The sequence below is a fragment of the Colius striatus genome, chromosome 1 (genome assembly GCF_028858725.1).
Source record: "Colius striatus isolate bColStr4 chromosome 1, bColStr4.1.hap1, whole genome shotgun sequence".
NCBI classification, from domain to species: Eukaryota; Metazoa; Chordata; class Aves; order Coliiformes; family Coliidae; genus Colius; species Colius striatus.
The window spans coordinates 66,407,908-66,421,404 of NC_084759.1; the positions used below are offsets into that span (position 1 = coordinate 66,407,908).

Below are 13,497 nucleotides of genomic sequence, written 5' to 3' on the forward strand. Positions count from 1 at the left end.
CAATGAAGAGCAAAGGCACATGAGCATGTTAGCAAGCACATAAAAGCAATCTCAGGTGGGTCATACAGTGAGGAAGACTAAACCATCCACACAAACAATCATATTGCTCCTCATGAAGGACACTTGATGCTGACAATTCACTGTAACAGCTCACCACCAGCAGGACTGGTGAAACCACTGACTTCAGGACTCAGAGCAGCAGTGAGATGGTGAGTGTAACTACTTAAATTGCTTTATTCCTTTTTTTTAACAATTAGATCTGAATTAATAATAATTATACTTTCAATATTTCAATTATTCTATCAATAAATTCTTGTCTTCTCTTTTAAGGTATGCTTCCTTTTTTTTTAAGATAGAAATGAGACTTTGTGCAGAGAACTCGAGGAGGTCCATGTTCAGTAACTTACTGACACACAGAAATACATGCAGAGACACACAAAGAGAACAGGGTATCCAGTAGGCAGCAAAGCTCTCAAAGCATCCCCTGCACATCAGCTGCTGTTACTGGAAGGGCCCGAAGCAGAAGCAATTCAGTACCCGAAGGCTTCTGCATGATTCTGGCCATCTACTACACCAGGTACAAAGACAAGCACTGGGCCTCCTTTCCTTTAGAACACAAAGATCCAACGCTTCCCTCTTCTTTCTCAAATCACATTTAACTCATCTTCTTCTTCTGGACAGAGCTGCTCCCAAGAGAAACCTGTGAAATACAGCCTGTGAAAGAAGCTGATAACTGCAGACACTACAAAGCAGCATACATGCAATGACAAGCGGCATGAGGAAAAACAGGCGAGCAAAACGCCTCAGTAGCAAAATACTCAATACTCTGAAAGGGCTAGAGAAACTAAAACAGTTTTCATCCTAAGCTAATAAAGGGTAACAACCTTAAGTCACTAACATCAATGACTTAATGCAACACAGATCTAGATAGTAAGAAATGCTTAGAGAATAACATTTTTTGAAAGAGCTGTCACAGGGAGTATTTCAGGAAGAGAACCACTTAAAGACAAACAGGATACACAAACCAAGTAGTCCAGGTAAGGAAGAAAGGCTGTAATTTCTAGATCATACACATTTTGAGATGTCAGTTTTTATTTAACTCCTTTTCAGTATTAACAACTAAAAACACTTTCAAAGTTGATTGTATTTCTGGTTTTATTATTTTATAGTCATAGGTAACAATATGTTCTCGCCTGCTAGAACGTATATACACAACGTTATTCAGTCAAGCGTTCCATATGGTTGATACAGCTGCCACTGTAAGTAATTCTTACACACAAAAAAAGTTCACAGATGGGGCAGTAGCCAAGATATATGCACAACCATAGAAGTGATCCTCTTATCTTCCAACCCTTAAAATGTCTTAACATCTACATTTACTAAAGATGCACAAATCACTAAGTTTTGGCATTATCTTCCATTAAAAAAAAACACCACCCAAAAAAACCCAAAAAACTACTTCAGGCACTGCAATTGAAGCAAGCAGCTGTTTTTAGCTGACAATCGAGCTCTGCGCTCACAGCCAGCGGCCGTCTGTCATCGCCCGCTCCCGGACCAACTCCCCGAGAACTCGGGCCAGGCTCAGGGAAGCGCCTTTCACAGAGGGTGCGCAAAGACGGCGGCAGCAGCGCGTCCGCTCCAGTGCCAGCGGCAGAGTTCCTCCCGCTGCCGTCAGCACCCTCCGGCCGTCAACCTCCCCCCTCCGCACCGCCGCCCGCGGGACACTCAGCGTCCTCCGCGGCCGCCGTCTCCTCAGACCTCCGACGCCGGCCGGGCCCACACGCATGGCCGTGGCCGCTTCCCTGTGTGAGGGACACCCGACCGGGCCTTCCACGCCGGCGCCGCCCGGCCAACGGCCACCGGGCCAGGCCAGGCCGGGCCTGGCCAGCCCCGCCTGCCCGCCACCTCCGACGGAGGCCGCGAGCCCCGGCAGGGCCTGACTCAGCGTCGCGGCACCGGCGGCTCGCCACCGGCTGTCAGTGGCCCAAGGAGAAAGACGAGGAGAAGGGACTGCAGGGACCACCACCACCACCGCCGCCCTACCTGTCCTCGCTCTTGTTCTTCTGCTTCTTGCCCATGGCGGCGACCCCGGCGCGCGGCCCCCACCTCAGCGCTACCCGCTCGCCCGCGCGCAGCCCCGCGCATATGGTAAAGCCGCCCTCAGCGCCCGCCCCGCCGCGCGCCGCGCACGCGCACGCGCACCATCCCCCCCGCCACCGTCCCGGCCTGCCCCGCGCCGGCACGCGGCGGTCACCGCCGGGCCCTGGCAGCGCTCTCCGCTTGGTGGCGTCCCCTACCGGCCGGAGGGGGAGAAGGCGGCGCTGCTTGGCTGTCTCCGGCTCTGGCCCAGGCACGGGAAGGGGAGGGCCGGGACCGGCGGGCCCCTGGCCGCGGATACGGCAGCTCTTGGGGATGGCAGCGACCGGCTCCTTTGTTGCCAGCTGTTTGGGCTTCGGGCAGCCCTGGAAAATGTCTAAGCCGTGCCCTAAATCTGTAGCTTCCTTACAGGCCTTCTGCTTGCACAGAGGCCACATGGAAGGTGGGGGACTGAACTCCTGGCAGGGTTGTAGCCCAGTCGACCGCAAAAAAAGCCTCGACAAAATAGTTAAAATAAAGCAAATACGTTTGAAAGCGTTTATCTGGAGGCAAATAGGACTGCCAGGTCAAAGCAGGGGCACAGAGAATTTAAGGGGAAAGCTTTTTATAGTGCAAAGTAGCAGTACAGAGAGCAGGCAGTCACGCGGGCACAGGGATAAGCATCTCCTTCCCTCCTGGACAGATTTTTCCCATGCACAAAGTTTTTACTTCTTCTCCCCTCCAAAATGCCTTGCAGCATGAGAGCTGAAACGGCGCTGTGCTCTCACCGTGAAGAGCCTGGATGCTGCTGTGGCAGGGCAAGAGAAGGCAGCCTAAGTGCATGGAAATATGGCACAGAATTTAGACAGCTAACAGTATGTTAAAGCAGAGGGTCTCCCAGGTGCAACGCTGTCTCCTCCTGGACACATTTCTCAAGAACAAAGCAAGATGGAGCAGGAATAACAAAGGTCGCAGACGTGAGACGATTTAATATACTTTTAAGAGCTTCATGTTTTCTGTTGCTGCATCGCCCCATTGCAGTAATTCTTTCTGCAGACAGTGCAAGCTTCACTGTTCTCTTAATCTTTCAGCCTCAGGATCACAACCTCTATCTTAACTCGCTCCCTAAACCCCGCAATTCCTACTTCTCCCCGCCTTTATACAGCTACAACTCCTTATCAGCCTCTCCCAGCCGACTGGAGATAAGGCCTAGAGTTTATCTCCCTACTGCACCTTCCTCATCAGCATAGTTCAGTCTCAAGGGAGCCAGATTTCCAGGAAACAAGAAAGCAGAACACTTGTCTTTTTGCAAATACACTTTAATGACCTGTTACTTAAATCTGTGGGTCTTCCGATGCGCTTGCAAGGAAAGCAAAGACACGATACGCCGCCCCTGCTGCTCCGTCTTCCCAAGCAGACAGGCGGAGAGCGGCGGCTGAGCCCCGCCGCCGAGCCCCGCCTCAGCCCAGCGCCCGCCTTCCCCCACCTTCCCGAGAGGGGCGTCCGGCGCGGGGCTGCCTGAGGCGCCGCGCGGGCCCCTCTTACCTCACGGCATGACCCGAGGGCCCCGGCCCGGGCCGGCCCCGCGGCTCCTGGCCGGAACGCCTCCGCCGCGCCCCAACTCCCAGCGCGGGCTCCGCCTCGCACGCCCAACCCCCAACAGTCCTCTAGAAAGGCGGCAGGGAGCCCGAGCCCCCCCAGCTCCCCCCCGCAGCCGTTACACCCACTCCACAGCGGCAGCACGCCGAGGTGAGGGAAAGAGAGGGATCCAGGGCTAGCGCGGCGGCGACACCCCAGCGGCCTAGAGCCGGGGGAGCCGCACTGCGGCCTGGACGCACTCGTTCGGCGGCTCAGGGGAGTGAGAGGCGGGGAGAGAGAGGCGCAGCGCTCGCTGAGAGGAACGGGGTTGCCGGGGCAACGGGACGCGGCGAAGGTCGTCCCCCATGGGGCGGGGCTTGGGGGGGGGTGGGTCCCGGTGCGGCGCATGCGCGCTGGGAGCCGCCCGCTGCAGGGAACGCGTGATGAGCGCGTCAGGCTCTCGCGAGACAGTTGGCTCTCGCGAGACGCCGGCGGGGCGCGGCTGTGGTGTGAGGCGGGGAGCGGGACGGTGAACGGGTGAGTGGTGGTTTTCCGCTCTGCTCCGGCCGGGCTCTGGTCACTTGCGCTGGGGGCGGTGAGGCTTTCCCTGGAGAGCTTCCTTAGGAACTGGGTGGGTGGGGGGCCGTTGTCTGTCACGGCCCCATGGCGCCTGCGCAATGTCCTGCTGTGTGCCGGTTCCCCTCACCGCGCAGCCGGCTGCGCGCCTTGGGCCAGTCTCCGGCGGGGGGTGTCGGTCGGGCCTTCGGCGCAGCTCCCAGCCGGAGCGGGCAGGATCGCGGCCCCGGCAGTGCCGAGTGTCCTGGGAGCCGGTCTCGATCGCTGGCTCCTTGTTCTGCGTCGGAGCCTCTTGTTGGCCCCCGGGCTTCCGCGGCCTGAAAGAGCCGGGAGCCCCGTGGGCACCTCAGACTGCAGCGGAGACTGCCAGGGCGGGATTTTCCGTTTTCCTTCCCGTCCACCGGCAGGACAAGCTTCCCTTTGCTTCCCAAGCCAGGGTTCCCTCCATCTCTAGAAGACAGTGGCCTCTGACCGGAGCCAGCAAGGTTCTTTCCTCGGGAAATACAGGCAAGGGAGATGGAAACCGCTAACGGAGAGGCTTTGCAGTTAGCAGCTTCGGGAAGAGGGACTCGGGGCTTGGGGCTGCAGGTCGAGGCAGGTGTAGCTGTGGCATGTGTGCGCGGCGGCAGGCCCAGCGTTGCTGATGTTGCATTACCCTTGGGCAACAAGGTACCGTGCCGCCGTCACGCTGGTATTTCGCCCATCACTATTTTAAATGCTTTCTGGCCTCTGTATGCAAGGTGTTTGAAGAGCTCATGGCACCAGTAGTTTGAGTGTTTTGGAATACAGCCAAGCATACTCTGGAACCCAAACTCAACACATCAGATCTGTGGCCTGCAGGTTGAGACTCTGATTAGGGTGACAGTGCACTGTCCTCATTTCAAACTGTCATTTGTTACAATGATATTTTTTTTTCATGGTACAGGTTTGTTGAGGAGAGCAATCATTTATGTTACCCTAGCTCTTCACGCACCCCACTCTTAGTATGTTGTGCCTTTTGAGGTATTTGGGCAGGGAGAAGTTTACAGAAAGTTATTTTAGCTGTGTTTTTGGGCTGGTGGGATTTTTTTTTTTTTTTAATCCTTTTGCTGAGCTGCCATGAGGTGGTGTTTGCAATAGCAGTTTTACTAATTACAACAGTGTATTGGCCTGTGGGGTTTTCTGTTTAGCTGAGGAGAGGTTAATTCAGATTTAAATATATTAGTGTGCCTCAGGTACTTAAAGTAATTGCATTTAAACCACAGGCACAAACATATACTAAGCATTGCTTAGACTTACTCTGAGACATCTTACACCTCCTCCCAGCCTGGAAAGCCTGAAGGTTTTCAATGGCATCTTCTAGTTCCAGAATATTTATTAAAGGTACATGGATCTGGCTCAGGATGAACATTCCTTTGGAACTAGTGAATTTTACTTCTTTATGTCAACAAGTAATTTCAAGTTCCTTTGCGCTTTCAACGGCTGCATTTGAGATTGAGTGAGAGAGAAGGACTTTACTGGTACTTTTGTTACCATCTATGTTCATCGTGGAAGTATTCTCCAAAGGGAGTTGCAGTATAGAAAAGAATTATATGCTGTTATCTTCAAACAGCATAGCATTTTGTTTCTATACAGTGTGAACTGCAAGTCAGAAAGGTCAGGCTTTTAATTGTTTGTCAATTGTACATATCACTATTTCCACAGCTCTGAAGAGATCACTTTCTAATTAAAGATGGCTGCTGATACCTCTGTTGAAATACTTCAAAAAGTTCTGGAGAATGAAATACTTCAGACTACCAAGGTTGTGGAAGAACATCTGGATGCTGAAATACAGAAGCTGGACCAGATGGACGAAGATGAATTGGAATGCCTTAAACAAAGGAGGCTTGAGGCACTAAAGAAAGCCCAGCAGCAGAAACAAGTAATTTCTGTAGTAACGTAGACTCTTGATGTATACGGTATAACAGACTTTTTTTTTGATTGAGAGAAACTGTATATGTGAACTAAATGTTTTGGGGTTGTTTGGTTGGTTTTGTTTGAGGCTTTCTTTTTGTTCTTCCTCACTTTTTCTGTACTTATCAATTTTCCATTATCCAGGACAGTGAGTGCCTGTCCATATGTGCATGCTTTGTGTGTTTTAACAGGAGAAGAAGAACCTCTGCAATTGTTTACAGTAAGGATAAGATAGTCTCATACAGAGATCTGAGTGTGTCTGTATTTACTGAACATTTCTATCTGGAAGTATAAGCCTCATAGGCAACCTAGTCATAAGTCTTTAGGCTTCTTAAGCTTCTGAATGCCAGAGATGGTTACTTAGGGCATATAAGTGATGCATGCTCTGAAGGTATCTTGTTCCTAGGGTGGAATTGTTTGTCCCTCTCCTTCTAACCCAATGAAATGGGGTTTTGTACAATTGCTCCCTTCTTCTTGAAAGAAGGAAATTCAGCTTTGGTTCCTGATACCTCATGCTAAATTGTGGTCTTTGTGCTCCCAAAAAAAGTCTGTTTGAACACAGTTCTTGCCAAAATTTTGGGAACATATGGTGTGAGACCTGAATTATAAGTAGGGAAGCTGTAGGTTTCTTGGTGTACTCTGTCTAAGCAAACCTAATTAAAGAAATACGTTGGATTGAGGAGGAGGTGATAGTTGAAAGGAGATGCTCTGGCTGTGGTGGAACCCATAAAATCCAATGCTGTACTTCAAAACAGGAATGCAGAAAATGTGATGGCACGGTTGAGATACTGGGGAACAGACAGTGTTAGCAGCTCTGGTTCTCCAAACACAGAAGTAGAGAAAGTGACAGGCTATTTGCTTGTCTCCAAACATTCAGTTTATATTTGATTCTAATGTTTTCCTTTTTCAGAAGTCATAACACTTGGATGCTCTTGGATGTGAACCTGTGTTAGCTCTGCAAAAAATTTGTTTGTGTCGATTGATCTTAAGTCACTGTTCTCATGCATTTTCAAATGGAAATTTCAAGTAGGCTATTGCTCCTAAAAGGAGTACGTTGCCGTGCTGGTGTGGAATAGGATTGTGCACAGAGGAATTAATGCATACTCACTGTTGAAGGACAAGTCATGATTTGCATCGTGACAACTTCTTCATGCTCTCATACCTCTATGCATTTTTAATGTGCAGAGTTTTCAGGAAATTCTTTGTTCTATCCTAATTTAGCTTCCAGGTTATTTTTGCTGTGTTTGGAAACCCTTTTTATTCTTTCTTCATTTTGCTAAGACAAAACTGCAAGATCAAGAACGAGGATTTATCTAATATTCCCCCCACCCCCAGCACACTGGAAACAGAAGGAGTTTTTGTCAAGTTCTGTCATACTGCACTACTTCTAATCATTTAGCTTAGTCTGTACTTACCGTAATACACTGTGATTAACTTTCAGGATTGTAGAAGCTGGAGTTTTTTCTTAAGTGCATTTGTTAAAAATCTAGATTAGCTTTTTCTAAACCATTTGCAAATATAAACAGGCAGTTTATGAAGTTGCCTGTAAATTTTCGCTTATGAAAATCTATTTCTCAGTACATTTTATGACTATTGTATGTGTGTGTCTTCTGGAAGCTGGGCTCATTAAGATACTTTATGTGTATATTTGTTAAATAAACATCATCTGTTGCAGGTGAGTTAGGCTTTCGTTTCTCCCTGATTTTTTCATCAAGAGAAAGACATAGAAAACTATTTTAATGTATGCAATGACTTGAGTCAGTTTTAGACAAGAGTTCTCTGGGTGTGCCAAAAAACCTCGCATTTTAAAGAGCGTAACCCAAGCTATTGATTAGCAGTTTTCAGATGCTGAGAATTTTCTGTCATCAGTGTTGTGTTTGAACTAGTCTAGTCTGAGAGGCTGCACTGCAGAAATTTATGCAGCTCATATGCTCATTTATGCAGGCTTATGTTTGCAAATAAATAAGGTAGCTTTACTGCTCAACCACCTATCTGTTGTTTAGAAAGAGGTAAGCCAAAAGTATTGTCTACCCTAGTGACATTTCAGTCATTTTCAAAACAGAACTAAAGAGGGAGGGGAGTAATTTATTTCTCTTACTTTATGAAGTGGGTTTCCACTACAGGTCCTCTCTTTTATTTTTCTTAAAAGCTGTAGAGCTTGCATGGCAGGTGAAGGACTAGCAAACTCCATACTAACTATTTCCTTTTATGTTTTCCAAAAGGAATGGCTTTCAAAAGGACATGGAGAATACAGAGAAATCCCAAGTGAGAGAGACTTTTTTCAAGAAGTCAAAGAAAGTAAAAATGTGGTTTGCCATTTCTATAGAGATACAACGTTCAGGTATAGTTAATAAGCTATGCTCAAGATACCGTTTGTTTATAGATGTCTACAAAACTAACTATGTTCTTTTGTTCTGCCAAATCCCTAAAGTAACTAAGCATTTTTAGAAGCATTCAAATTCCTTCATTTTACAAATCTTGCTCCCTTCTCAAGACATTTGATTTCTAAAATTTTTTTTTCCATTCCAGTTAATCTGAAGACTGTTTATCAACAATTATTCCTCTGTTACATAGTTGCTTAGAATATAAATGTATAACTTATTTGACAATATTTGAGAGTACTCTGTTTCATTATTAGTTTAGTTTGAGGGAGACAGATATATCAACTTAGTGAATATACAGGAGCAGCATTTTGAAAAGATCAATTTGGTTATTCTAGACAGATGTTCTGGACAGGTCTGGCAAATGATAAATAAAAATATAAACAAAAAACTTACCTAGTCATCTCCAGAATTTATCTTTTCACTTTGCAAGCATCTGTGTGTACCAATTGCAGCCACTTTCCCTTTTTGCCTGTGTCACTTTTTTAAGGTGTGAGCATCCTAGATCTGAGAATATATCCTGACTCAGTAGGAACCTAAAATAAGGGTTCACACTTCCTGGGAAGAATTTCAGAAGTTCTGGATTGTCAGCTGTTCCTCACTGAGTCTGTCTCAATGTCTTCTGTTAAATTCAATTGCAAAGTAGAGTAGTTTGTTGAAGAAGCTGTCCTGTTTTCCATTGGTTAGGGATTTTCCCTCCAACCCCCACCATGGTTTTATGTTCTCTTTAGCTTATGGGATAGGAACTGAAACACTCTCACTGTGAGAAATTGAAAGAGGTCAGAACTGGATTATGGAGTGAGGGATCTGCATCCTGCATTTTCCAAGTTAAATGTTTAAGTTTCAGAAATATCTGAAGTGGTTTTATTTGGCTAGCTTTTACTCAAAGAAGTTGAAAGACTGTCTCTGCAACTAAAGTAGCTGAGAACAGCTTTGGACTGTTTAATTCTAGTTTCTTGAACCAACAAAGTCAGACAGGAGAAAGAAAGTAACTTTCTCTAAGAAGAAAGAGCTTTCTCTAAAGTTCTTTGTAAAGTATCACGCTGACAGCTAGCTTGTAGCTACAGTGTCAGGCTTACCAACCGTGATATCAAGTTGCCTTCATCCTTGCCTGCTTCACTTTTCTGATCTGCTTGGCTCTGATGTTAAAGGACAGTCACATCAAATCATGCAGCTAAGCCAAACCACTTAAGAAGATAATGCAGAAAGTTGAGATTGCAGGTGACAAGTCACAAATCTCTGCCACCTGACAAGCAATTTTAGCAGTCCATGTTACTGTCCCAAAGCTGAAACAATGCTTTTCTGCTGCAATGGAATAGGAGTGAGCATATAAGTGAAATATTTTTGCCTGTGGCACTATGAAGCAGTCTGTGCAAATAACATTTCAGTTTTTTTGCTGTGCAGTGAGTTACTGCATCTTGGTTGTGGAGGTAATGACCTAAAAAAAAAACCCGAAAGAAACAAAACACCAAAACAGTTTCACATGTTGAGAGTACTTTTCTGAAGACATGAAGTTCATCATTGAGAAATTTTTCAGGCTGACAGGTAGTGAAGGTAGAGCAGGAAGAATAGAAGTTGAATAGAAGGAAAGAAATGAGAAGAATAGAAGGAAGTTTCATCAACAAATGCAGACCTCAATAAATTATAAAGGATTTCAGGTATATGTGGGAGTAATTAGGAAGAAATTATAGAAATGGATGGTGCAGCTGTGCAGCAAAGTTGCTCTGGGCTGTTACTCTCAGTCATTAAATCCTGCTACCTGTGAAACAGTTTCTCATGAAACTAAATTGTCAACTACAAAGGTCATATGTGAGGAATTAATGTGATAGAACTAGTTCTTTGCTGTTCATTTGAAACTCTTCTCTAAAATACATATTCTTCAGCACATTGATTCTAACATTTTATATGTTTTATGGGGTTTTCTTTCCACAGGTGCCAAATAATGGACAAACATTTGACTGTATTGGCAAAAAAGCATGTTGAGACAAAATTCTTGAAGTTAAATGCTGAAAAATCTCCTTTCTTGTGTGAGAGACTGCGCATCAAAGTGATTCCTACTGTAGCACTAGTAAAAGATGGAAAAACACAAGACTATATTGTGGGCTTTACTGATCTCGGTAACACTGATGACTTCACTACAGAGACCTTAGAATGGAGATTAGGCTGTGCAGACATAATTAATTACAGGTAATGAATTGATTTGTGATTGCACTGTATCTGAAAATAAACCAAGGAGAACATTCTTGCAGATAGAAGAATCTGTAAAAGTTTATACTTTTGGCTGATGTGTTGCGTGCATAAGACGATGAGAGTTTAATACAGTCATTTCACTGGTATAATTTGGCAAGGAAAAGAAGAGAGTATCTCTTTGGCAAGATATTGAGGCATTATAATGAGCATGACATTGTCCTTTTTGTACAGTAACAAAAACAAAAGAGTTGTTGCCTTGAGGTTTACAAAGCAACTATACTGCTTTGATACGGCCTCTAGGAGTCACCAGTTTAATGTACTCCTTTCTACATCAGCTGTACGTGCTTAGGTGTCGCCGTTGCAATGCAGTAAAGCTTGAGCATTTTTAATCCTCTTCAGAAAAAAAACTCAGCAAGTCATCCTTAACCTGCATCTTAGTCCATATTGTATACTTGAATATGTGGAGTTTTCCAAGTGAACAATACAGATAATGAAGATAAGTTGCAGAAGTGGAAATTAATTACTTACATAGCAGTGGAATAGAATTATCCTAAGTCCCACACTTACAACTGCAGGATAGAAGGCAGTGGAAGATAACTGTCACCACAATAGCCTGACTTTACAGGAGAAACATCAGAACTTTCTGCTTTGCTTTCTAGTGTGGCTAAAATAGCAACTCTTCTCTTGTTAGGTTAACTTTGCTATTCTGTTTCTAATGTCTTAGGTTTAGGTGGGTTTTTTTTGAGACTTCATTATCTGAATTTATTTCAATGTCTACATTTAAAATTTTGGCAAGGAGTATTGTTATATCTTAAAGGCAAAGAAGCTACTGTTCACTTTAGCTTAGTAGCTGTTGAACTTCAGATGAAATGACCACACAAATGTAAATTTGTAATTCAAAACAGGTGGTAATGCCCATTTCCTGGTTCAGTAACAATGAGTATCATAGAATCATTTTGATTGGAAAATAGCTTTAAGATCATCATGTCCAAAAGAAATCAAAGACAGCAGCAGGCTTTTATGGGATAAATCTTTTGGTGGAACTGTACCAATCTGCATTGAATTTGCTAAATGTTAGTACATGGGCTACGGCACAATTTTACTTGCAACTTGCCTCTACTAGCACTGTGTGTGCCGCTCTTAGCTCCTTGTGACATGGGGGAGTTGTTTTGTTCTTTGTCCATTTTGTCAGATCCTGAGTTTCGTACCCTGATTTCGCCAACTGAGCCACAGCATCTGCACCGCCCAGAGGGTTCATTCCACGAGACATCTATTTATGTGCAAGTGTTGCATTTCCACACTGCTCTGAATGTAACAGCCCGCTCTCTGCAGATCCTGGTCCTCTCAGTCTAGAGACAGTTCTTTTCCTTCAACCTGTGTGTCAGAAGATGGTGGAAGGATATGATATATTTGGGGTTCACATTGTTTGAAGTCAAGATTCAAGTGGTGTGTTGACTTATTGCTGACTTGTAATTTGGTAGCAATCAGTCAACTGTACATTTACAACAAATATCAGCAAAATGCAGTTTACAAAATTTTAATACCTACAGATTTCTAATCACCCTCGTATAGCTAAATCCAGAAGGTTCTAATTGCTTACTCACTGTGATGTTTAGATACAGACCCCTTACAGGTCATGTGAGTGAAGAAGGGGAGGGGATTCCCCTCTTGGCACAGCCCCACTGTAGAGGTGTGAATGCTGTGGCTTTAGGTGAACATGTGCTGTTCCCAGCAGTCCATGGACCACACACAGACACCTACTGAGACCCTCACTAGCTGAAGTGCTCTGTCTTGCCAAGGCAGATAGTACAAAGTGACTTCAGGCAGTACAAAACCCAGTTTTGACTCACATGTTTCTACTCCGCAGCTCCTGTTCGAAAACTGTAGCTAATCTTGTATCAGTTTGCAGCAAAAGGCCTTTCATACAGTTTTTCTCCACTCACAGCTGCTGTTCACACTCACAGTCCTGTCTTAACTACAGCTATCCAGGCTGTTTTGTCCAACATGGGCTGTGCTAGCAGCACTGCAAAGGTACTTAGGCTGGCTTTAGGAAGTAGGACTTGCTTCTCTTCCAAGGTTTTTCTGGAGGAACAGGCAAGTAGAGGTGCTACTTACTATCTGTATGAATATGGCTCTAATCAACATGTCTTACTCTTTCCCTCTAGTGGAAACTTGATGGACCCACCTTTTCAAAGTCAAAAGAAATTTGGAACAACCTTTACAAAGCTGGATAAGAAGACCATCAGAGGAAAGAAATACGATTCAGATTCTGATGATGACTAGAAGAATAGATAAATGTGTTTGTAAATCATCTTTTGTTTATGCTTGGTACATTTCTAAAAATGTTTTTTATAAAGCTTACTGCTTTTCATTACATATGCACATAATGCTCATTTTTCTATACAGTTTTATACAACTGAGTCATAGCAGAAGAAAGCTTAATTTTTTTTTTTGTTTTCCCCCTTCCTTTGGAAGTAATTTGTATTTCAAAAGTCTTGAGTCCTTCTAAATAATGTGGCAAATTATGAACTTTGTCTTAAGTATAAGTTTATGAAGTGTTTTAAAGTAACTGTTAGAAACAACTGTACCGAGTCAGACCAAAGGTGCCTCTGGCCCAGCATCCAGTCTCAGTGGCCAAAAGCGGATGCATGAGCAAGGGTGAAAGCGAGGTGAGCAGCTCGCCATGCTTCCCCAGAGTATACTTTAACCAGTCTGGGGCTTGAGAAGCTCTGTATCTGAGGGCATTTTCTGGTTAAAATAATAG

General features: G+C 45.0%; 2 protein-coding genes across 2 annotated transcripts in view; one reads left to right on the forward strand and one right to left on the reverse strand.

Annotated features, from left to right (window-relative positions):
• The window catches only part of EIF5B (eukaryotic translation initiation factor 5B), a 40,436-nt gene extending 38,265 nt beyond the window's left edge, over positions 1–2,171 (reverse strand). Inside the window, exon 1 of the mRNA XM_061997809.1 lies at positions 2,044–2,171. Within this exon, the coding sequence (XP_061853793.1) occupies positions 2,044–2,078 (35 nt within the window). The 5' untranslated portion in view covers positions 2,079–2,171. The remainder of the gene's footprint in view (positions 1–2,043) is intronic.
• A 1,910-nt stretch (positions 2,172–4,081) lies between these two features.
• Positions 4,082–13,107, forward strand: TXNDC9 (thioredoxin domain containing 9). Its single transcript, XM_061997820.1, has 5 exons — positions 4,082–4,191; positions 5,914–6,130; positions 8,385–8,503; positions 10,476–10,730; positions 12,899–13,107. Exons 2-5 carry the CDS (start codon positions 5,942–5,944, stop codon positions 13,014–13,016), a joined length of 681 nt encoding a protein of 226 aa, XP_061853804.1. The 5' UTR covers positions 4,082–4,191; positions 5,914–5,941; the 3' UTR covers positions 13,017–13,107.
• The last annotated feature ends 390 nt before the right edge of the window (positions 13,108–13,497 follow it).